Here is a 24,806-nt window from a genome sequence, read left to right on the forward strand (position 1 = left end):
TATGCGGTTAGTTTCACTGTATTTATAAAGCCGCATCATGAAAATAATGAGTAACCACACAGGAACAGTAGCATTGCTTTGACGCTGGGTGCCGCCAGTCTGCAAAACCGAGCGGAGAACTTGCGTACGACAAGGTATGAGGTACCGTGGAAAAGTGCGTGGCTTTACGCCAAGTGTAGGTTTTATACATCGCAATTTGAATGTGGAAAAGTTCTTACGCAACATTTCTGTGCGTACGCACCGTTTATACATGAGGCCCCTGATCTGGTCAGAACAGTAGCATTGTTTTCTCCAATTGTCCCACTGGGAACTATCTGCTTGGAGGGCATTCTCATATTGCATGCAGCACATGAATACAACAGGTGGTGTTTTTTTCATAAAATGGAGGGTGGGCCCTCTAATCCTTCAATTCATAGACAGCATTTGTGTGTACTGCACCCCCCGTGTATGTCTTTCTAATTTCCTGTGAAGCGTTTCCTTGTATGATAATAGTGAAACATAAATCTATTTTCTGGCCCCACCTTCATTACAGAGTCACACAGAACTAAAGCCTACAGTGCCATTAGAGAGTATTCAGACCCCTGCTTTGTGTTTAGGGTTATTGTCTGGTTGGAAGTGAGGGTATCTGCACTTTGCTCCATTCATCTTTCCCTTGACCCTGACTAATCTCCCAGTTACTGCCACTGAAAAAGAACCCCACAATATAATGCTTCCTGTCATGGTTCAGGCAGGGCTCCTCCACTGGCTAGGATTCAGATTCATGTTTTATGTCATCTTTGTTTATTTATTTATTTATTTTTTGCATGTATTGTAACAGCACTGACAAGTTACATCAGCCAGGGATGAGTCACCCATGTATAAACTGGCATTCCATCATCAGTGACACGGGTGCCTATATAAATGGAAAGCCTGCAAAGTCTCGTGCTTTTTTAACTAGTACGGTGAAAGGCAAGCAGTCCTTTTAAAGATTAGTGAGCCAAATCAAAGAGCTATGTAAAGAGCAGAAAATACATCCAATGTGGCGCTTGGTGCCGTCGCTACAGTATTAATCTTATTTACTTTTATTTTCCATTGCTTATGCTCAAGTTTCAATTTTTCTGCAATGTTCTATGTGTTTTGTGTGCGTTGCTTAATGACGGGAAATATTTAAATGAATCTGGCATAAATCTGCAACATAACAAAATGTGAAAAAAGTGAAGGGGCCTGAATACTTTTCATAGCCCTGCACACTTGCCCTTCAGTTACTTATGATGAACCATCTACGCTGAGTTAAAGATCTCTCACAACCCCTACTGTCATTGTTAAGCTTACCTTCATCACAAGTACAACAAAATGAGTAACAGAACTACACAGCCCAGCAATATTAAACACATGAGTGCTGAGTGTCGGGCCGTTTTGTCTTTTCCTTCAGTGCGTACAGCTGTGGTCTGGAGAGCCTCCAGATTATTCCCTGCCAGAAGCCATTTTTCAATGACCCTGTCACTTTTAAGAGTGAGCATCGGCTGCTTAACACTTAACCTGAGGGCCCATAGCCTCCTGACATTTAATTCTGGAAGGCAGCCATGTCTGCACAATCAATTTTTTCCCGGTCCATAAATGCTCCCTTCAACCTCAAGTTTCTCAGTTGTCAAGAGCATTTTGAACTCTCCATCAACAGGAAAGGCAGGGTAAAGTTGAATTTGTTTAAAAGGCATGTGTTACTTAACATCTTGTGTTACTTAATATCATATGAATAGATTTTTTATTTAGGGAGATGTACTGTAGACATGTATTTTATATTGTGCATATTTAAACATGTAATAATTTAAAATGGATGAACATCCTCACCCAGCATTATGCCTGAAGTGTGATAAAGAGAAAGGGGGGTTGCAGCTTCAGTTTACCGCCTGTCATTGAACACATTATAAATTATCCTTTTGCTCAAAGTTCAAGCCAGGCTCACATGCTTTTATTCTTTTAATTATTTTTTTCTTCTCTTTCCTTAAGGTTTTGTTGTGCATAACATACTCTTCAGCCTTTGAGATTAATGGGGACTCCATTCTGAAAATTGCTGAGGTAAGCCATTTCTAGTTATAATGGAAAGCCCAATGGAAAGACTCGGCAGAGCTTCTCAAGGCCAAATTCCTTGGTAGCTCTGAAGACAAAAGTGCTTGTAATAGACCTGCAAGAGGCAGAATCTGACATGGCCATTCCATTTCAGGAAAGCCTGTGCTTAAGTACACATTTATCTGAAAAGTGAGCAGAATTTTGCATGAACACTGGAGGAAAAAATAAAAATTGAACCTATTAGATAGCTTCTTTCTATTTATAAGAAAAGTATACAGTTATATTATTAGGTGCTTTTACTACATCCTAACATCACTATTATATTAAGTTGTTATTTTTAATTGGATATATTTTTTGACAAAATGATCAACCAGTTTTATAGATAGATAGATACTTTATTAATGCCAAGGGGAAATTCAAATACTCCAGTAGCAGCATACCGAGAAGGAACAATATTAATGAGTGATAACAGTGAAGGTATAACAGACAGACAATAACTTTGTATAATGTTGTTTACCCCTCTGGGTGGAATTTGAATTTCAATTTTTGTCATTTTAAATGTCTCAGAATATACTATACAGAATAAGGACTGATGTATTTAAATTTTACTTAGTCTAGTAGGTGGTACGGTGATGCTGCCACCACTAAGTAAGGAGACCCGGGCTCACATCCCAGGTTTCCTCCTGCATGGAGTTTGCATGTTCTCCCCATGTCTGCGTGGGATTCCTCTGGGTGCTCCAGTTTCCTCCCACAGTCCAAAGACATGCAGGTTATTCACAGAATCGCAGAATTTCAAAAGCTGTCTGGTCTCAGAATTAATCTGAATAAAAGTGTACTCTTTCCGGTGAATTCTCAAGCTGCTGGATTATGTGAATTTCCCCTTGGGATTAAAAATATCTATCTATCTATCTATCTATCTATCTATCTATCTATCTATCTATCTATCTATCTATCTATCTATCTACTCAGTTAGAGGATCTGTACAGACTTTTTTCAAAACATGGCAGGATCTAATCAGTAATATTTTAAAATAAGTTTATAAAGCACAGAGAATTTATTAATTTAGGTATGTTTACAAGCCTTAAATTTTACGCCGTTTTGCTTGCTCTCTCTCTCAGGGGTGGGGATCGATCTGTTCTTAGCATAATTGTTTTTTTTTTTGTAAAAACTTGATTGCTATGTATGGATTGTAATAAAATTAATAAAGAAAAAAAAAAAAAAAGACACGCAGGTTAGCTGGATTGACGACACTAAATTGGCATCCAGTGTGTGGTTTAGATGTATTTGTGTGTGTGTGGATTTGGCCTGTGATGTACTGGCGTCCTGTGCAGGGTTTGTTCCTATTTTGCGCCCTGTGCTAGCTGGGATAGGCTTCAGCAGACCACTGTGACTCTGTTCAGGATTACACAGGTTAATAAATGACTTAGTGTAGTTTCATTTTGTTCTGTTTTGATGTGAGACTATGAATGGTCTTAACACTTCTTAATAAACGGATTGAAAAAAAAATAAACTGTATACTGGGGGGCATGATAGTGAAGTGTTTAGCACTGTAACCTCAGGGATTCCACTGTTCCGGCTGGCCATTATCTGCGTGGAGATGATTTCTACTTTGCACCTGAAGCTCAAGAGTAAATTGAAATTGATAGGATCTGAGAGTGTTATGTGATGCTATATCTCCCAAATTAATCATTTGATTATTTGTGAAATGTTATCCTTTTTTGCTGTGTTCAGCACTTTTATATGCAAGCCGTATGAAAGGTGCTATGCTGCTTAAAGACTGACTGTTTTTAAAACACTTTATGGTGGTGCTCACAGTGAAAGGTAGCATCCATGTAAACATCAATTGGCTCAAAACTGGTCCCATTGTGAGTGCCAGTGTAGTGGTATTTGTGAATGGGCCCTGGAAAAGACCAACGTCAGCGATAGGCTTTGGCTGTCATGAATAGAATTTCTTAGTTTTAAGAATGTGTGCATGTGCGTGTACATACACAGTACCCTCCATAATGTTTGGGACAAAGACCCCTTTTTCTTGATTTACCCCTGTGCTGCACAGTTTAAAATCACAAGTCAAACAGTTCAGACTTTGCGATTAAAGTGTACAATACACACATTTTGCTCACAACATGTAAAAATGACAACACTTTTTCTACACAGCCTCCCCATTTCAGGGCATCATAATGTTTAGAACAATTGGCTTCACTGGTGTTTGTGGTTCATCAGGTGGGTTTCATTGCTTCATAAGATACTGCGGCTTGCTTCTACCTTTTGCAGTCTGCAATAGCCATTGTTCAACATGAGGACACGAGCTGTGCCAATAAAGTCAAAGAAGGCATTATATGGCTCACAAACAAGAATCAAACCATTTGAGACATCAGTAAAACCTTAGGATGACTGAAATCAACTGTCTGGAATATCATGAAGAAGAAAGAACACACTGGTGAGCTTAGTAATTACAAAGGGACTGGCAGGCCAAGAAGACCTCCACTGCTGATGACAGAAATAAACGCCCCAAATGCCTGTGTGACAGATCATACACTGTCTTCAGGGAGCCGATGTGTGTGTGTGTCAGAGAAGACTATCAGCAGAATACTTCTTGAACAGAAATACAGGAGACACAGCAAGATGAAAACCACTAAAACAGGATAGCCAGATTACAGTTTGTGAAAAAGGAGTTCAAAGAGCCTGTAGAATTCTGAGAAAAGCTTTTGTGGACAAACAACAACACAAAGGTGAACCTGATCTGAGTGATTGCAAGAACAAAGTGTGGAGACCGAAAGGAACTGCCCAAGATCTAAAGCAGACCACCTAATCTGTTAAACACAGTGCTGGGGGTGTTATGGCTTGGGCATGTATGGCTGCCACAGGTCCTGGCACACTTCTCTTCATTGACGATGGAACTGCTGATGGCAGCGGCACAATTAATTCTGAGGTGTAGAGAAACGTCTGATCTGCATGAGGTCCAGTAGATGCCTCCAAACTCATTGCGTGGGGCTTCATTCTACAACAAGATAATAATCCAAACATACTGCTTGAGGCAGCATGGTGTTTTTCAAAGCATAAAAATGGGAAATTCTTGAATAGCCAAACTGGTCCCCGGATTAAATCCAATTGAGCAGATCTTCCATATGCTGAAAAGAAAACTTAAGGGGACAAGCTCCTTAAAACAAGCAGGAGCTGAAGATGGCTACATGAGAGGCTTGGAAGAGCATCACCAGAGAAGATCCTCAGTACCTGCTGATGTCTATGACTCTCAGACTTCAAGCCGTCATTGCATGCACAGAGGATATGCAACAAAGGATTTAAAACACACTACCTGCCATTGCTGTGTCCAAACATTATGGTGCCCTGAAATGGGGGGGGACCCTGTAGAAAAAGTGTTGTGACTGAAATCTATGAAAATCCACTTAAATAAAAGTCTGCAATGTGCACTTTAGTCATGTTGGAATTTTTGATTTGTAATTTTAATCAGTGGGACAAAGAGACATTCTCCCTGATTTACTCCTCTGCTCCTCCTCTGGAGGGCACTGTATGACAGAGTGAGAGAGAGACAGTAATAGGATAAACAGAATACCGATGAAGAGTTGGGGATGTTCAGGGTGACCCCATTTAATTTGGTGATGGCTGTTTCAGTTTTAGAAGTGAAAATAAACACAACAATAAGGAGCATCAGTCCATAACAAAGGTACGCTTCCTTTAAGGCTTGGTACGGCCCTCTACCATGGTTGATTTATTAATGATGACTTCTGGTGGGAATTCACCCTAAATGCCATCTAGACCGTAGTGGGAATTCTGGGAGTCAGGAGGAAATGACCTCACGCTGTTTTGTTGGAATTTTCCTCCATTCTAAAGCTTAAGGAGGAAGGAAAGGTTAAAGACTGTGTTACACTTTCCTCTTTCTCCCCCATGTCTTACCTTCTTAGAGCTTTTTCCTTATGCTTGTATGTTATAGACAGACAGACAATTATCCATATAGTATAAATCTATGACCAAAAATCAGTGTTAAAACGGTATTCTTTAAATATTGGGCTATTTACTGTGTGCAGTTATGTGCATATAAAGTTTACAATAACACTAGTGGAATCCTATGTCAGTATATATCTTTGTCATACAAGATGGTAATACATGATCAATAATGTTATAGACAATATGTTACTACTAAAAAAACATTGTAAAGACATAAACATATAAAGAACTAAGTATGTACCTATGAAGCAATAATATTCTATTATGTGTTATAACAAATACAATGTTCAATTTGTAACATTAAGCAAATATAAACTTTGAAATATTATATACACTGTAAATGAATAACAAAATATTTTCTCATGAAACCCAGCAGTTAGCATCATGTGCTTAGTTCTGTGTCTTTTCCCCTTTTACTTTTACCCTGCTACTCTTGTTGGGATGACTCTGACCTTCTTCTAACATTCAGGTAAGGATATTATTTTTTCTGTATTTATTACCTTTTAATGGACTGACTTCAGATAATGTGACAATTACAAAGAAAGAGATAGTCACCTAATGACCCTGCAGAGTGCACGTCAATAATTGAAAGAGTGCTTCGGCTTTTTTTGTTACTTGGTTACACTGAGAGAGTCCTTCAGCAGATTCTTGTTTGGCTTTAAGTCTTTAATTACTGTGAACATTTTAGAGTTGTGCAAGTGCACGACTGGTCCTTCAGTTCCCTTTCTTTTATAAGGGTTTAGCAGTTTGTGAACAATCTGTCCTATGATCCAGTACCTGTAATTATATTCTCTGTATTGGTGCTTCATTGGTGCACTATGAGAAGATCACAACATGTTGGTCCTCTGGTTCAGGATTCAGGCAGTAAGATACTAAAGTCATTTCTTATGTTCTCAGCAGCTTACATTAACACTGTAATGGAATGGGGCAAAAGTTATGATCCCCAAATAAATCTAGAGTTAACATGTCATCTTTTTCCCTGTACCAAACATTCTATCAACCTTTTTTTTTTTTGCTACTTTGTGTTCACCCATTTTTGGCCTACTTCAAAGTAGCTAGTTTAGCTACCCCATCATCACAACTCAGGATTTATTTCATTTCTATGCCTTCTTCACCATCCACCCCAAACATCCTAACCACCAATATATGCTTGAACTTATGACTTTCAAAACACCAATATTCTTCTACTTACATCTCATACCTGTATCTAAGTAGATACCTATAATCATGGAATCTCCACCTGCACTGAACCTATCTTCCATAAAACATTAGGCTAATCACCTAATACCCCTGGTAACTTCCAACATCTTCTAAACAAAATCTCATGTAGAGCTGATATTAGAAAATCTACAAACTGGCCAATCTATACCTGCAGAGAAATTCATCTTCCATGAAACATTTCCCTGCACACCAAAACTCTCACCAAATCTATTACTGCCTGATCATTATCTATCACTGGACTCCAGGTTTATCCACTAACACTCATCCCAAGTTCCAATTCAATACTTTCTTTTGATCCAAATCCCGCCAACTCATATTGCCAAATTTACAAATAAAGTTATCTATCTATCTATCTATCTATCTATCTATCTATCTATCTATCTATCTATCTATCTATCTATCTATCTATCTATCTATCTATCTATCTATCTATCTATCTATCTATCTATCCTTATTCTGTTTCCCCCACCACTAATCTTATGCATATTTCTCTTGGTGCTGTGCATAGTAATCCTGTTCATAGCAGTCATCTGACCATTAGCTGGTAGAGGACTCCATATTTTCCTTAAAACCTCATCTATTAACACACACAATAACCCAGTTCCAACAACCATCTACAGTGGAATCTGTTTCCAGCCACCTAAATCCCCAGCACCACCACCAACAGTAACTGCACTTCCGATTTATGTCCATTTAGTTTTATAAAGTGCCTTTCCTATCAGACAAATATCCACAAATTCTGACCAGAAGCCTTGGCCACGACCTTCTCTATTGCTGTGATCTTTTTGTGATCGTGGGATGGTGTTTCAGACAAATGAAACAATCAAATTGAATTATATATTACATATTGTTATTTAATGGCACCATGATTTTATGGCATGGCAGCTGAGATATTGAATTAAACAAACTGAATTTTCCCACCTTGTGGGATACCGTGTCACATTTTCTGAACACAGGCCTGATCAAAAAGTTTTGTGTGTTTATATGCTTGATTGTGTTGTCACAACTGATGAACATGGAAGTTTTCATCATGTTTTAGTTGTATCTCAGTTACCTGGCATCACAAGATTTAGACACATCAAAAATTAGTCAACCAGTTAAATTCAGATTCTGATTTTACAATCTTCAAAGCACTGAGAAAAGTTGATGCTTGAGTCTGTGGAAAATAAGTCCTGTGACATGCCCTTCAAGTCATTCCAGCTAGTCCACTACTTGTATTGACAAATTCTAACTGGTTTGATTTTGTTTTTAGTCGCAGTGGTGGGCTCTGTGCGCATGAGAGCTGACAACCAATGTATGCTCATCCAGAAGTACAATACATGGAATGCAATGGCGATGAATAAAGAACGCCAGTGTTGTGGACCTTACCAACATAAAAGATGTTTGTGTGTCTGAAGTCTTGTACCACATCAGAATGGGGGAGAAAAAACAAACAAAAAAAAGCAGAACTCGTCATACCTGTTGTAGCCAGCGCTGTATGAGGGGTCATCAGACAGCATGCTTTGGGCTGTCACAAAAAGGTGTGAGCAGAACTGTGCTGGAAGTTCAGCATGCAGTCAGTAAATGTGACATGCCTGGCTTTTTTTTACAGCAATTATAAAAAATGTTGGGAAATTATGTTTTTTTTGTGTATTGTAAAGCTACAGGATAGTTGCATCCCAGCAAAGATCGAACATTTTAGAACAAGCTGTGTCCGAGGTATCCACCCTGAATGCTGAGAGCTATGCTCGACTTACACATTCCATCACATTTGTTTTGTTAGAACCTCCAGGCTTTTGTTTTTGATCCAGTTTTGTCCAGTTCTATTCCCCATATCCTTCAGAAACAGTTTGAGCTACTGTATGTCCAACAATAACTGCCATAGAAATTGTTTCATTTCACTGGGATTGTTGCAGTCTGCTCTGTTTAGTAATGGGACCAGACCTATGACTATAAAGCAAGAGAAAATGAAAGAAAAGTTCTGACTTGGCTGTCACAGTCACAGTTATGCCGTCATATTGACATTGGTATAAAGGAGACATACCAAGTGTTATGTAATGGCTGACAAATGCACCATGTTGTTCCTTATGAAATATTATCTTTATTTGCTGTGTGAAAAAAAAAAATCTTTTCTAATCTAATCTTTTCTAATGATTTTGAATGCAGTTTGTGTGAGGAACTTTCGGATTTGGGTACAACTGCCGATCCTAATGTGATGTGGGAGACCTTCCGTGACAAGACCCTGAAGGTTGCTAAGGGTTGTGTTGGTGTTATCGGTTTTCCCAGAAGGAGGTGTTTCATCTCGCAGGGCACCCTGGATATCATCGAGAGGAGTCGCAGTGCATGGCTCAATGGCCACTCTGGTCTGTACCAGGAACTGAGAAGGACGGTTTGCGAGGGCTCTTAGGGCAAATAAAAAGGCGTTTGTTAGATGAATCTGTGAGCAAGTGACACACCATCTGTGGTCTAGCTACCCACATCCTGCTTACAGAGGAATAGAACCATTACGCACATCTGAGTCTGTTCATCGGAGAGTTGCAGTCAGGGCGGCTGAGAGAATGGTCCTTATGGATACCACTGCAGTTGTGACCCACTTGCCTGGCTACTTTGAGCAGTTGTTCAAAGCTGAGCCTTTGTCGATTTTCACAAAGAGTTCGACTCAGTTGATCGAGCTGCCCTGTGGGACATCCTGAGGGTTCGCAGGATCCCCTCGAGGTTGCTGGATATCATGGCTGGCCTGTACACTGGTACTGTGAGTGCTGTGCAGAGTGGAGGGAGGACCTCTGCGTTTTTCCCAGTTGATTCTGGGGTTTGTCAGGGGTGTGTTCTGCTTCTACTCAGTTCAATGCTTGCATGGACTGGGTGTTGGGCAAGGTCATAGGGTCCAGCGGCTGTGGGGCATCTGTTGGTGAGGAAAGATTCACGGATCTTGACTTTACTGACGATGCTGTGATCTTTGCGGAGTCAATGGTGGCTCTGATTGGGGTGCTCAAGAGACTGAGTGAGGAGTCTGAGTGTCTGGGCTTGCTAGTGTCCTGATAAAAGCCAAGATCCATGCCTTTAATGACCTGGCAGTGACATTCATGTCTCTGGTGACTCTTCCTGTAAAGTCAGTAGACAGATTGGGAGAGCATGGGGGGGCTGGGGTCATACGGTCACTGGAAAGGGGTGTGTTGTGTTCCCGATATTTATGCAAATGGGCGAAGGTCCAAATTTTTAGAGTCCTGGTGCTTCCTGTCTTGCTATATGGTTATGAGACATGGACGCTATCCAGTGACCTGAGACGAAGACTGGACTACTTTGGTACTGTGTCTCTCTAGAAAATCCTTGGGTACCGTTGGATTGACTTTGTGTCGAATGAGCGGTTGCTCATGGAGTCCCGAATGAGGCACATTACCTGCACTGTGAGGGAGCGTCAGTTATGGCACAACGGCCATGTGGCACATTTCCCCGAGGGTGATCCGGCTCGTAAGATCCTCATTGTTGGGGACCAGTGTGGCTAGACCAGGCTATGGGGTCGCCCACGTAACACCTGGCTGTGGCAGATAGAGGGTCATTTCTGGAGGGTGGGACTGGACCGCATGTCTGCCTGGGGGGTGGCAAACCGGGATCCCGAGTTGTTTTGCTGTGTAGTGGGTGCGGCAACCCACCGTACCAGTGCATGCTCCCCAACTTGACTTGACTTTGCTATGTGGAGCACTCTTAAATGTGAGTTTCAATGAAAGGCACTGTACTATTTAAGATTTTATGATGATGCTTACATGAAACAGTCACATGCTAACCCATCAGTTGGTGTAAATGACTCAGCCACTGGCATGACAGAGTTGTTTAAGTTTCTGGGCACTGTGCTGTCACAAAAGCTTAAGTGGGACAGTAGCATCACATGTATTTTTAAGAAAGCCCATCAGAGAATGTTGTTTTTGCATTGGCTGAGCAAGTTCAATCTCCCTCTAGCAATATTAGTCCAGTTCCACACAGCCTTCATTGAGCCCCTTCTGACCTCATCTTTAATTGTCTGGTTTGGTGCTGCCTGTGTTTAGGCTAAGGCCAATCTGCAGCGCATCGTCAAATCCTGTGAAAACATTATAGGCTTTAACTTAACTCGCATTCAGGTCCTGTATGGGTCCAAGGGTATCGAAGCAGGCCACAAAGATCATTGTTGATCCAACTCCCCCAAGGTGTTGGGCAGTGAAAGCTAAGAGGACACGTTACCTAAACCGTGCAGTTATTCTGTCCAGTTGGGTCTGAGCTTTCACTCAATATGTATGTATACCTGCACACTTTCCCACCTGAACATTTCAATCCTACTTTATCACTCTATTTTTGGATTGCCCTTGAATGCTGCATCATATTTTATCATTTTATATATTATCATTTGTATTCTGTGTTGTACTTGTAAGTTGCACCAATACTTTCAAGACAAATTCGTAATGTACCTGGCCAATAAATTAATTCTGAAAGTCGCTGTCCATATAAACATTAATTGACATGACAATACAGAGGAGCACAATTTGTCTCATTAAAAAAAACCAAAGGTTTAATTAGTCCAAAATTATTGAAGAGCTTAATGAAGATGCCAGATAACTGAGGCCCCACTATAAACATGATTGGCATTGTATGGTGCTGTTCACCCCATGAGCATCTCTCCTTACATGCTTCATCCTCATGTACTTTTTTAGCTCTGCCTGGCTTGTTATGTGCCTGGATATCCCCGATTGCATGAAATCATAAAGGCCTCCATTTCCCAGATACTGAGCTCCTTGCTCCACCGTGCATTTGTTGCTGCTGCCCACCTTGAGACCTCTAATTCTCACAAGGTACTGTTGGCTGTGTTCAGACCTCTGACTCAGGCTGTGTGGGTGGCTAAGCAGTAATCTACCTTGTCTCAGTCTGCTGAGTAATCCTTCATTTAAATCTGCACTTACATCTGAAAAAAGAGCAGTCCTTCCTGGCTTGAAACCGTCACATCTCCTAATTTGTCTCCATGGTTCCCAGCACTAAATGTCATGTCTGTATTTCCAGTATGCAGTTGATCCCTAAGCAGTCTGCATGCTTTTAAATGTTGAACAGCGGGCATCTTTATTGACGGAAAATAACAAGTCACCATACTGCGTCAGGGGGCTTAAATTACATTAAGCAAAGCAAACATTAATTATCCAGTTTATGAGCAGAGAGAACATCTGAAATGAGAAATGATGGTAACATCCTGTCTGTCTTTCCATTGTCGTCTTTTAATAAGAAACACATACAATGCAACATTGATCCTTGGCCAGATTTCTATATACAGTAAATATCCATTTTGGTACCAAAATTGGACTGAGCCTAATGATGGTCCAGGGTAATCCCCTCTGATTTATTGTATGATGCTGTTGGACATATGCTTTGATGGGCCTACAAGTATATCCCTGGATGGGGCTGCACTTCTCTGATCAAATCATAATGTAAGAAGGGAAATTCAAATATTTTTTGCATGGTTGTTTAAATATAAAATATTAGTCAAAGGGAGTACCATAAGTAAGCCAATTAATTAAGTACATTAAGCTAAAATAGCAAATTATATAAAAATACTTTTTTAGATTACTTGTTGTGATCTGTATCTTTCTGAAGATTTTATGGGATTTCCTAGATGGAAAGTCTAGTCTATGTCTTGATCTAGGAATTTTAGAACTCGAGGATCATGATTTTTCTCATTAGTTTTTGTTTGTAGTATGAATTAAGAAAGTTTAAGATTTTTCTCATTATGATGCAACACCATTTCATTTCCTATAGCACCACAGTTTCAGGGTGTTTGGCGTCTCACATAATCATACCATTCTCCCACAATTCCACAGATCGTGCGCCACGTGTGACATCATGGGAATCACAGTTTAAAGGTTCTCCAAACGTTTCTGTCAGAGCTTTACAGATTGTACTTAATGCTCAAATCTTTCAAAACTTTTTTGTTCCTGTTGAGTACACAGTTTTTTCAAATCTTTTGCTCTCGTTTCTGAATACTGATTTTTGATTGTGTTTTCAGTTTGTTTGAAAGATTAACTTTTGGTTCTGACCTTAGTTTGCCTTTTGATTAATCATCCAGTCCTCTATATTAAAAACATGTATTACCTCACCCTGAATCATTTTATTACTTATCTCATGTACAGTAGTTTGTAGTGATGGCCGAGAGAAAGTTTCAATTCCACGTTTTCATGCAGAATGGTAATAACAAAGTTTTTGGTGGAATGTGTGACTATAGAGATCAACACTGGACCACAACATAAAACCAAACATGAAGAAATCTCCTGTTACTCATGTCACATAATCCACACATCATGTCATCCAGTTGTACACTTTTAATGTCCCAAACCCATATTTGTTTTCTTACCAAAATAATGTTAAATTAGCCACAACTGGAAAATGATTCCATGAAAATGGAAAACTCTCAAATGTGAATGAGCATTCGAACTGTAGACCCGACTCGTGTCACTCCATTTATATTCATATAACCAACTGGAGTACTTTGGGATTATTTACCGTCAGTCTGTGAAACTATGCAGGAGAATTGACCTCCTTCTTGATCAAGCATCTTGATTATGCACAAACATGAGGTAGAGTCTTCTTCCCGATGCTTTGCATTCGATCTTCTTTAACTTTTAACCTTCTGTTGTACTCGGATCATCCTGTTGTACACTTATAATGTCCCAAACACACGTATTTTTACCAAAATAATGTTAAGTTAACCACTTCTGGAAAATGATGTCATGAACAAAAATGGAAAACGCTCAAATGTGAATAAGCATTTGAACTGTAAACCCGAGTCCTGTCATTTCACTTACATTCATATTAACAACTGGAGTACTTTGGGATTATTTACCGTCAGTCTGTGAAACTATGCAGGAGAATTGACCTTCTTATTGTTCAAGCATCTTGTTATGCATAAGTAAGCAGATTCTCTTCTGAATGTTTCCGCTCGCTCTTCTTTAACTTTTAATCTGTTATTGTACGTGTGTCTCAGTGAACATTGCACCAGTGATATTACGTTACTTGCAAAGTTAGCCAATGAATGAGCTGTTATTGGGCTGGTCTCATGACCAATGAATGACAAGATGGCGTGTCATTAAATTCAAGTACTCGGTCATGCCTTAGCATGTTTCATCTTAGTTCACAACACTGTTTTCCAAACATTGCTTATTTACTGATATTTTAGTAAAAAGTACATGTGTTTGGGATGTTGTGAGCATATGACTTGATGACTTGACTTAAAACTGTGTGAAATGAGTACCATGACATTGTTTTTATAGGTGCTTTCAATATTGTTTGCTGTTGACCAGCATTGTTCTCTATAGATATTTATTATTTCAGAAACTTTACCCTTGTTTTACAAGAAAACATAAAATTAAAAAATTCTCTTGGCCTTCACTATAAACTGCACTTTATATAAGTAACAGATTAAAAATATATATTTTTAGATAATGTAGTCTTTTAAAGAAAAAAAGTTAAGTTAATACATCTACTTACATAATTTAACATTCCCAAACCTGCTTAATCCAATAAAGACATGCAGTGGGTTGACATCTGTCCCAGCAGCCTTAGGGGCAAACCAGAAATGAAACCTGAATTGGACAGCAGCCCAAACACAAACACACACACAAACACTCTCTCTCTCATACCAGTCCAGAATCTCTAGGTAATTTAGATTGTCTACAAGAAAACCCTTGAAGACTCAAACAAGTGTGGTATAGGAACTCGGGGATTTATTTTTACTCACATTGCAGATGCTTTTCTCCAAAGTGACTTACAAAAGAGGTCAGCATAATCCAGTGAACATCAGTCTGGGGACTTCTTTTCAAACAAGTGTAACAGGACAAAGTTATAATATATTAACCGTCACAAGTGAAGAACTCCAAACCAAACAGAACACCACAAGACTAGTTTCTCTCTTCTTAGCTACCAAGGACCTTGCATCAAAACTGTTATCAATTAGAAAGATGTTCACAGAAGAAGTGAGTCTTCAAATTCCTCTTAAACACAACGAAGGGAGTCTGCAGGTTGGATGGAGGTGGTTAGTTCATTTTACCAGTTAGGAGTTACACATGAAGAGATTCTTAATTGTGATTTGATGCCATACAGTGGTGATATCACCTGATACCATCCATTAGCAGATCTGAGGGAATGAGAAGGAGCATAGGATCTTATGAGTACCTGCTTTTGTGGATGTTGGTCCAAACAATGATAACTATACCATGGACTTTTGCTAAAGAAGGAGATGAGAACGTAGTTTGCTATAGTTATCGATTAAATTGTAGTTGCTGAGTCAATGCATAACACTGAGATTAGGAGTCCATTCTTGACCACCTTCTTCTATTCATCAATGATCACCTGCGACTACTAGTTCAAATAATAAGTGTAATTAGATACCAGATTTCATACATTAGATGTAACTCAGTGTGAATGCACAGACTTGTTAAAAATGCTAATGGTGGTCTCAATTGATTTGTGTGCTTGTGTACCCTACAGGAGCATGACTTCGGATTACTTTTTGTTTTTCCTTTCCTCTCCTCATTCCCATGTATGTTGAGTGTCTCCCATATTGGGGTCTCACTGCAGATATCAAAGCCCCGGACAGAATTGTTGAGCCCCACCTCAACCTAAGATGAGACGTAGTGGCCAGTTCACAAAACCAATACTAACAGAACATTACAAATGCTAATTCTGTGTGTATTTTGTTTTTACATTTTAAGCTAAATGCAAAAGATTATCAGCACATATGCTGTAACACCACAAGCCAAATGCAAAAAATGTCATGTACAACAAATACGCTGGATTTAGACTCTCTCACCTTTTTCACATTTTATTATGTTTCAGCTTTAGGCTAAACTCATTTAATTTCATTTTTCTCTCATCAAGCAACACCCAATATTCCAGAATAACAAAGCGAAAATAGAATTTTAGGAAATTCTCAAGTTTATTAAAAAGAATAAACTGAAATATCCCATTGATACAAGTATTTAGAACCTTTTATAAAACACTTGAAATCTGGCTCAGTTGCATCCCATTCTATTGCTCTTCATTAAGATGTTTCTACATCTTGTTTGGAGTTCACCTGTGGCCATTTCAGTTGGTTGGACATGGTGCGTTAAAGGCACTCACCTGTCTACAGAAAGTCACACAGTTGACAGTTTGTTTCAGAGTAAAACCCAAGCCATGAGGTCAAAGGAATTGCCTGCATGGCTTAGAGACTGGATTGTGTCGAGACACAGATCTGGGGAAGGCCACTAAAATTCCTGCAGCACTGAAAATTCCCAAGAGTACAGTTGCCATCATAATTCTTACATGGATTAAATTTGGAACAAGACACTTCCTAGAGCTGGCCAAAATGAGAAATTGTTGGAGTAGTGCCTTGGTAAGAGAAGTGACTAAGAACCTGATGGTCATTCTGGCTGAGTTCAAGGGAACTTGTGTGTGAAAATGAAAGAAATTCCTGACGAGCAACAATTACTTCACCACTCCACCGATCTGGACATTTTGGCAAAGTAGCCAGACATGCGTGTCTCCCCAGTAAAAGATACATTGAATACCACCTGAAGTTTGTTAAAAGGCACCTAAAGGACTCGCAGACTGTGAGAAAATAGATTCCTTGGTATGATGAACCCAAGATCAACATCATATATTGAGGAACCCAGAAACCGCTCATCACCTGTGCTGTACCATTCCAGCAATGAAGCATGGCTGTAGCACGATCATGCTCTAGGGTTGTTCTTTAGTAGCAGGGAGCTCAAAATTTGTCTTATCAGACTCAAGAAGACTCTTCTATAAAAGGGGCTTCAGCTGAGTATTCAGTAGAGAATCTGAATACTTGTGTCAATATGAGAGATTTCAGGTTTTTTTTATTTGTAATAAATTTTTAAAAATTTCTATAATCTTGTTTTATGTTCCGTCACTCTGAGGTACTGAGTGTTGCTTTGTTAGGGCTGGGAGTGATTTTAGCACAAGGGTAAGACAACAAAATATCTAAAAAGTGAAGGGGTCTGAGTACTTTCTGAATTGCAGTAATTTCTACTGAATCCACCGCCAACCTTTCAAAGTTTGTGAAGTCATTAATAACATCCAGAAAACTCACTTGACACTCAAGCTGTTATGTGGAGGTCCAGGATCACTCGACCGTTCAGTCTTTCTTGGCATTTCAGTGGGTGTCAGTTATATTTAATCAGTTTCAGTTTATTAAAATAGCCACAGTATAAAGTGCATAAAGTATGAAGTGCAATGCAAACATCTGGGCATATTCTTCAAAGCTTCATTCTAGCCAGCAGCCGTACCACATGCACTTCAGAGGAGGTCACCCACCTGAAACTAAGCATGTTCAGGCCCTGCCAGTACTTGGATGGGAGACCAACCAAGAAAAGCTTGGGTTGCTGCAGGAAGAGGTGTTGGTGAGGCCAGCAGGGGGTGCTTACCCTGTGATCTGTGTGTGGCTCCCAATGCCCCAGTGCAGTGACAGAGACACTGTACTATTGAAATGGTGCTGTCCTTCGGATGTGACGTAAAATCGAGATCCTGACTCTCTGTGGTTATAAAAGATCCTTTGGTACCCTTTGTAAATAGTAGAGTGTAGCTGATGTCCTGGGCTAAATTGCCCAGCTCAGCCTAATCATTCTGGCCCCCTAATCATCCCCTGACTCTAATTGTCTGTCTCGCTCACCACTTCACCACCTAACAGCTTATGTGTGATGAGCGTCAAAATGGCTGCTGTCACATCATCCAGGTGGTTGAAGTGGCTCACCGCTTACTTTAAGTAGTGAGAAAAGCGCCATATAAACGTAAAGAATTTTCATTATATACAATATGTATGGCATTTGTCAATTCAAAAGGTGTCCATTTAACTTTGAAAACTAGCACAGGATATTTTCTTTGGGGATTTCATTTGACATCTGTCGAATATTCTTCGTAATGGTGCAGCTACAGAAACAGTAAATTTGTGCAGAGACTGATCTGGGCCCCCTAGCAGAATATATGTTCCCAACCCCCACCCCTGCTGGCACCCCTCCTACTATGTGTCCATTTCATGCGCCGCTGAAGGTATACTCCTAAGCATTTTCCCATTGCTGAGAAACCCCTTCTTTGACTTTGAGCAAGTGACTTAACCTCCCTGTACTTGCACTGTAAATGCTATAAACTAATTTCATTAACAGATTGTGTCACTAAAAAAAAATATTGTATACAGAGGCTTTGTGGTGGTGGTGTTCATATGAAAAATAAATATTGATTGACGTCTAGAATAACTGCCTTTATGGATCCCTCTGACAGATGTGACCTCCTGCTCCTTGAGTCCTAATGCATTGTCATTGTTTTAATAGACCTTAAGAGCAATTAATGGGATATGGAGGAAGACTCCATCACCACCCACCTTCATGCAGTAAAACTATTAAAGTGTACATACAGTGGACTCGGAAAGTCTTCAGGCCCCTTCACTTTGTGCACACTTTATTGGGTTGTAGATTTAATTTTAAATGGATACATTTGACATGTCTGCCCATCAATCTATGCTTAATAATCCATAATAATAGTGAAAGCATGTTTTCAGAAAGGTTTTCAAATTTATTTAAAATCAAAAAATGAAGTTTTTTCATTCAGTACAGTAAGCATTCAAATCCTTAATTCAGTACTTTGTAGAAGCCCCTTTGGCACCAATTACAGCCTATTATCCCATTCTTACTGGCAGGTCCTCTCAAGCTCCATTAGATTAGATGGGAAGCACCCATAAACTGCCTTGTTCTGTGAGGTTTAAGTATGTGCTTTTGCTTGCCCACTAAAGGATAGTCAGAGATCTATCCTGAAGCCACTCCAACATCATCTTGGCTATATGCTTCAAGCCATTATAATACTGAAAGGTGAACCGTCACCCAAGTGTGAAGCTGGCTTGCAATCAGCAGTAGGGATTTTCTTCAAGAACCTCTTTGTATTGATTTTGGCTGCATTCATCTTCCCATGAATTCAGACCAGTCTCCTTCTCCGTGAACCCCATAGGAGGACTCTGCCACCACAATGCTTCCCCATAAGGATGGTATTAGGCAGGTGATGTGCAGTTCCTGGTCTTTGGCAGACACAGTGTTTGGAGTTCTGCCCAAAGAGTTTAATGTTTGTCCCTTCACACAAGATAATGTTTTTCCTCATGCTCTCAAGTGGGATGTCATAAGCCTTTTACTCAATATTGCCTTCCATCTAGCCACTCTGACATAAACACCTGATTGATAGTGCGCTGCTGAGATGGTTGTCCATCTGACAGGTTTTCATGCCTTAACATAGGACTCCAGAGTGAACATTGGGTTCTTTGTCACTTTCCTGACCAAGGCTCCTCTTGTCTGGTTACTCGGTCTTGGTGGTTTCAAACTACTTCTGGATTACAATTATTGAGGCCAATGTGTTTCTGGGAACACTCAAAGCTTTAGAAATGGTTTTAACCCTTGGCCTTATCTAGGCCACACCACAATTTGATTTCAGAGGTCCTTTAAACTGCCAAGTGCTTTATACTCAATTTCAGCTTCTGTCTAGCCACTCTTCCATAAATGCCTGATTGATAAAGTGCGGCTAAAATGGTTGTCCTTCTGACACCTTCTCCCGTCTTAGCAGAGGACTTCTGAAGCTCTGCTAGAATGAACATTGGGTTCTTGGTTGCCTTCCTGGCCAAACAGCCAACTCAATTAAGAGTCTTCTGGTTCACAATAATTGAGACTACTGTGAACTCCTGGGAACACTCAGAGCTTTAGAAATGGTTTTATCCCCTTGCCCTGATCTGTGCTACACCACAATTTGATCTCAGAGAGTGTCTACAGAGAGTTCCTTGGAGTTCAAGGCTTGTTTTTTTTCCCCAATAAACCATATGAATTGTGGGACCTTCTTTGCATGGATACATGTGTCTTTATAAATGATGTCCAGTCAGTTCAATTTGCCACAGGTGGATTCCAACTAAGTTCTAGACACATCTCAAGGAGAATTCAAGCAAGCAGAATTGATGTAAGTACAAGCTGGAGTGCCACAGTGAATGGTCTAAATGTTCCTATGAGGGAGAGATTTCACTGTCACTGTTGTTATGGTTATTGAACATAGATTGATGGACAAAAATGGCAAATGCAACCATTTAAAATTGAATCTGAAACATTGTAAAGTGTGCAGAAAGTGAAGGCTTCTGAATCCACTGTATTTGATTTGAAGAACTCCAACTATGAAAGCAAATCTGTATATTCGCTTGGAGTTCCCCTCAGACATGACCACAGGTAATGGATGCTCAGGAGGACATTGATCATCTATAGATAGCTAACTTGAAAACTTTTGTGAAAACTCACTGGTGATATTATTTCCTTATTTGTGTTTCCTGCCAGGTGTGTACAGAGACGTACATGTCAAGCTGTCACCAGCGAAGTATAAACACTGCCGTACGGGCCACACTGAGTCAAATGCTGAGCGACCTGACCCTCCAGTTACGACAGAAGCAGGAGAACGTGGTGAGATGGATTCCAATTTCTTTTTTTTTTTTTCTTTCTTGTGTGTTTCCATTTGGTTGTTTCATTTTGTTCTTGGAAAGAGCCAACAGCGAGAGTTAAAGATGTCTAAAGAGTAATTCATCTTGTGATTGAAATGAAGGTGAACTTGATGGTAAAGAATATATATATATAAACTGCTCAAAAAAATAAGGAACACTTTGAAAACACATCAGATCTCAATGGGAAAAAGAAATCCTCCTGGATATCTATACTGATATAGACTGGGTAATGTGTTAGGAACGAAAGGATGCCACATCGTTTGATGGAAATGAAAATGATCAACCTACAGAGCCCTGAATTCAAAGACGCCCCAAAAATCAGAGTGAAAAAATTATGTGGCAGGCTAGTTCATTTTGCCAAAATTTAATTGCAGCAACTCAAAATTGTACGCAGCACTTTGTATGGCCCCTGTGTTCTTGTATACATGCCTGACAACATCGGTGCATGCTTCTAATGAGATGACAGATGGTGTTGTGGGGGATCTCCTCCCAGATCTGGACCAGGGCATCACTGAGCTCCTGGACAGTCTGAGGTGCAAACTGGTGGCATTGGATGGACCAAAACATAATGTCCCAGAGGTGTTCTATTGGATTTAGGTCAGGAAAGTGTGGTGGCCAGTCAATGGTATCAATTCCTTCATCCTCCAGGAACTGCCTGCATACTCTCACCACATGAGGCTAGGAATTGTCGTGCACCAGGAGCCACTGTACCAGCATAGGGTCTGACAATGGGTCCAAGGATTTCATCCTGATACCTAATGGCAGCCAAGGTGCCTTTGTCAAGCCTGTAGCGGTCTGTGTGACCCTCCATGGATATGCCTCCCCAGACAATCATTAACCCACCACCAAACTGCTCATGCTGAATGATGTTACAGGCAGCATAATGTTCTCCATGGCTTCTCCAGACCCTTTCACTTCTGTCACATGCTCAGGGTGAACCTGCTCTCATCTGTAAAAAGCACAGGACACCAGTGGTGCATCTGCCAATTCTGGTATTCTATGGCGAATGCCAATCGAGCTGCATGCTGCTGGGCAGTGAGCTCAGGGCCCATTAGAGGACATGGGGCCCTTGGGTCACCCTCATGAAGTCTTTCTGGTTGTTTGGTCAGAGACATTCACACCAGTGGCCTGCTGGAGGTCATTTTGTAGGGCTCTGGCAGTGCTCATCCTGTTCCTCCTTGCCCAAAGAGCAGATACTGATCCTGCTGATGGGTTATGGACCTTTTATGGCCCTCTCCAGCTCTCCTAGAGTAACTGCTTGTCTCCTAGAATCTTCTCCATGCCCTTGAGACTGTGCAGGGAGACACAGCAAACCTTCTGGCAATGACACGTATTGATGTGCCATCCTGGAGAAGTTGGACTACCTGTGCAACCTCTGTAGGGTCCAGGTATCGCCTCATGCTACCAGTAGTGACACTGACTGTAGCCAAATGCAAAACTAGTGAAGAAACAGTCAGAAAAGATGAGGAGGGAAAAATGTCAGTGGCCTCCACCTGTTAAACCATTCCTGTTTTGGTGGTCATCTCATTGTTGCCCCTCTAGTGCATCTGTTTTTAATTTCATTAACACCACAGCAGCTGAAACTGATTAACAACCCCCTCTGCTACTTAACTGACCAGATTAATATCCCATAAGTTTCATTGACTTTATGCTATACTCTGATTAAAAAGTTTTCCTTTAATTCTTCTGAGCAGTATCTATATCTATCTATCTATCTATCTATCTATCTATCTATCTATCTATCTATCTATCTATCTATCTATCTATCTATCTATCTATCTATCTATATATATATATATATATATATATATATATATATATATATATATATATATATATATATATATATATACTGTGTATATAATTTTTTGTTTGCTATACTGTATTAATCCCCGTGGGGAAATTCTCTTTTTTGCATACCCCAACTTACTCAGAGTTTTAGGGGCAGAGCGCAGGGTCAGCTATTTGTACAGCCCCCCTGGAGCAGTTACAGGTTAAGGGCCTTGCTCAATTGGGAGTCGAAGCTGAGAGGGGGCAAATGGAAGGAAACTTAATTGAAAACAGAAATCTGGAAGGAATGCACAATGCCCTGCAGCATTACAAAATGTTTGTTTAATAAAAGTAATATATTATTTGAAGATGAAGAAGTCAAGTTTCTAATTTTTGAATCATAAATTGAAGCACATAGAGTACTGCGGATTAACAAATTGAACTAAAACAAATAAGCTTTTAACTCAGTGCATAAAAATTTATTATAAATTGAGCAGTTTACCTTTATAAATCTCAATAATCTTGTAAACAGGTCCCCTGTGAAGCTTAGATACTCGATTGACGATTGGGCATTGAGGTATCCCGCAAAGCATTAAGTGGCACAAGGAAATGACACGCGTTCAACGATTGAGGGGTTTGTGGGATTGGGGATCCCTGTGAAGCATCGCGTGCAGGGAAGCAATGAAACACAGTCAAAGAGCTTTGAGCCCCGATAACACCTGCACGTCTGTTTAAAAACAGATGTGCTGCACAGTTCAGATTGGTTGTGCTACTTCCAGGACCGTAAACAGAAAAAATTAGCTGAGTGTGAGCAGGAGGTGTTGCTTCCAATTCCCCTTACACAGCAAAAATGTCAATCAAACCTTGAAATCAGTGACATTTCACAATCAGGGCACAGAAATTAAATCTAGACCTTGCCCTTCTCTACGGGTCACTACAAGGTCCACTTTATTTGCCTTTACGAAAACTACTACATAGTTTCCCGTAAGAACACTCATTTCTGCAGCTCATTCACAGTTGATGTTCGCGAAATGCTTCATTCTTTTCATATCGTAGAACAGCAATAAATGATCTGCAAACTACAACACACTGCAGGACACCGATTGCTCCATGATAAAGTCGGGCAATGCACCCCACTCAATTTTGGTGAATCGCTGCACAGCCTTCCTCTTTGTCGCATCACCTGAAATGCCATCTCACACCCACTAGGGGTGCCGACACTCCAGTTTGGGAACCCCTGAGTTAGAATGATGTGTGCCAGCGCCATTGTTATTTAGTATTGTCTACCTTTAGGTAGTCCACAAGAGACCAGGCTGTCTCATCATCCAGGTGAATGTTAGACATTGGTGGTAGTTAGTGGTTTCTCACTCTCTATGTAAAGCACTTTGAGATGGATAGAAAAGTACTATATACATTTTATCATAATTAATTAATTAGAGATCACAAAGTAATCCCTATCGTTTGCTGTTGTGGTTATTAAAAAATAAATTCTTGATATTTCTGGATTAGTGAAAAGACGATCAATTATGGATCAATAGTGTCATAGCTATTCGATTAAAGCATGTGACAACAGGGAATTGTAAGCAGGATGTTGACCAGGAGATTTATAAGCAAGAATGCTCTTGGGGGGGATTGTTAAGAGGTAAAAGGAGCATTGTGAGAGATTCTGTCAGGATGGGTTCCATTATTGGAACTCAGGTCGCAGTAAAGGACATAGGACAGTTTTAAGGACCCTGTACACATGAGGAAAAAGGTTCTCCAGTCTGATGAGGCAAATACTGTATTGAACTGTTTGGGCACAAAATGTTCTGTCACGCCAGTCCTGAAAAACCTGATGCGGCTTGGCAGGTCTGCAGGAAGGGTGCTTACTACCAGTCATTCTCTACCAGCTAACCGCCCTAAATAGTCCGCTGTTATTAGCAGCACTGTTATGAGAACGGATTTGAAAACAACCAACATTGTTTTCCAAAGGCTGTGATTTGATACAAAACCCACAATATTACAAACAACATTATCAAACCATATTTGTTCACTAGTCACTGGAAATGTAATGTGACATGGTCAAAAACCAGCAAGACATGAAAAATAATCACAAAGAACATTCAAAAAGGATTAGAAGGTTTTATCTGTAAATCGGATACGGCTCGGTGGAAAAGTCTGCCCTTTTACCCCCGTCTGCTAATTAAATCGAGGTCACCGCCTCAGAGACCACACCCATAGAAATGTGGAACGCGACTCTCATAATGGTACGCAAAAATGGCTTCCATGACAGGAAAAGGCTATAAGACCTCAAATTTCAACATTTAATCGTGAC

At 40.1% G+C, this 24,806-nt stretch overlaps 1 protein-coding gene across 3 annotated transcripts in view; it reads left to right on the forward strand.

Moving 5' to 3' along the window:
* The window catches only part of arfgef3 (ARFGEF family member 3), a 191,655-nt gene that overhangs the window by 51,713 nt on the left and 115,136 nt on the right, over positions 1-24,806 (forward strand). For 2 of the 3 annotated variants that reach the window (XM_039738235.1, XM_039738236.1), the window contains exons 5-6: positions 1,987-2,055; positions 20,562-20,684. In XM_039738235.1, coding sequence (XP_039594169.1) covers positions 1,987-2,055; positions 20,562-20,684 — 192 coding nt within the window. Of the gene's footprint in view, positions 1-1,986; positions 2,056-11,888; positions 12,027-20,561; positions 20,685-24,806 lie in introns of all 3 variants that reach the window. The other variant, XM_039738234.1, reaches the window with a different exon arrangement.

Source organism: Polypterus senegalus, chromosome 16, assembly GCF_016835505.1.
Source record: "Polypterus senegalus isolate Bchr_013 chromosome 16, ASM1683550v1, whole genome shotgun sequence".
Lineage (NCBI taxonomy): Eukaryota > Metazoa > Chordata > Cladistia > Polypteriformes > Polypteridae > Polypterus > Polypterus senegalus.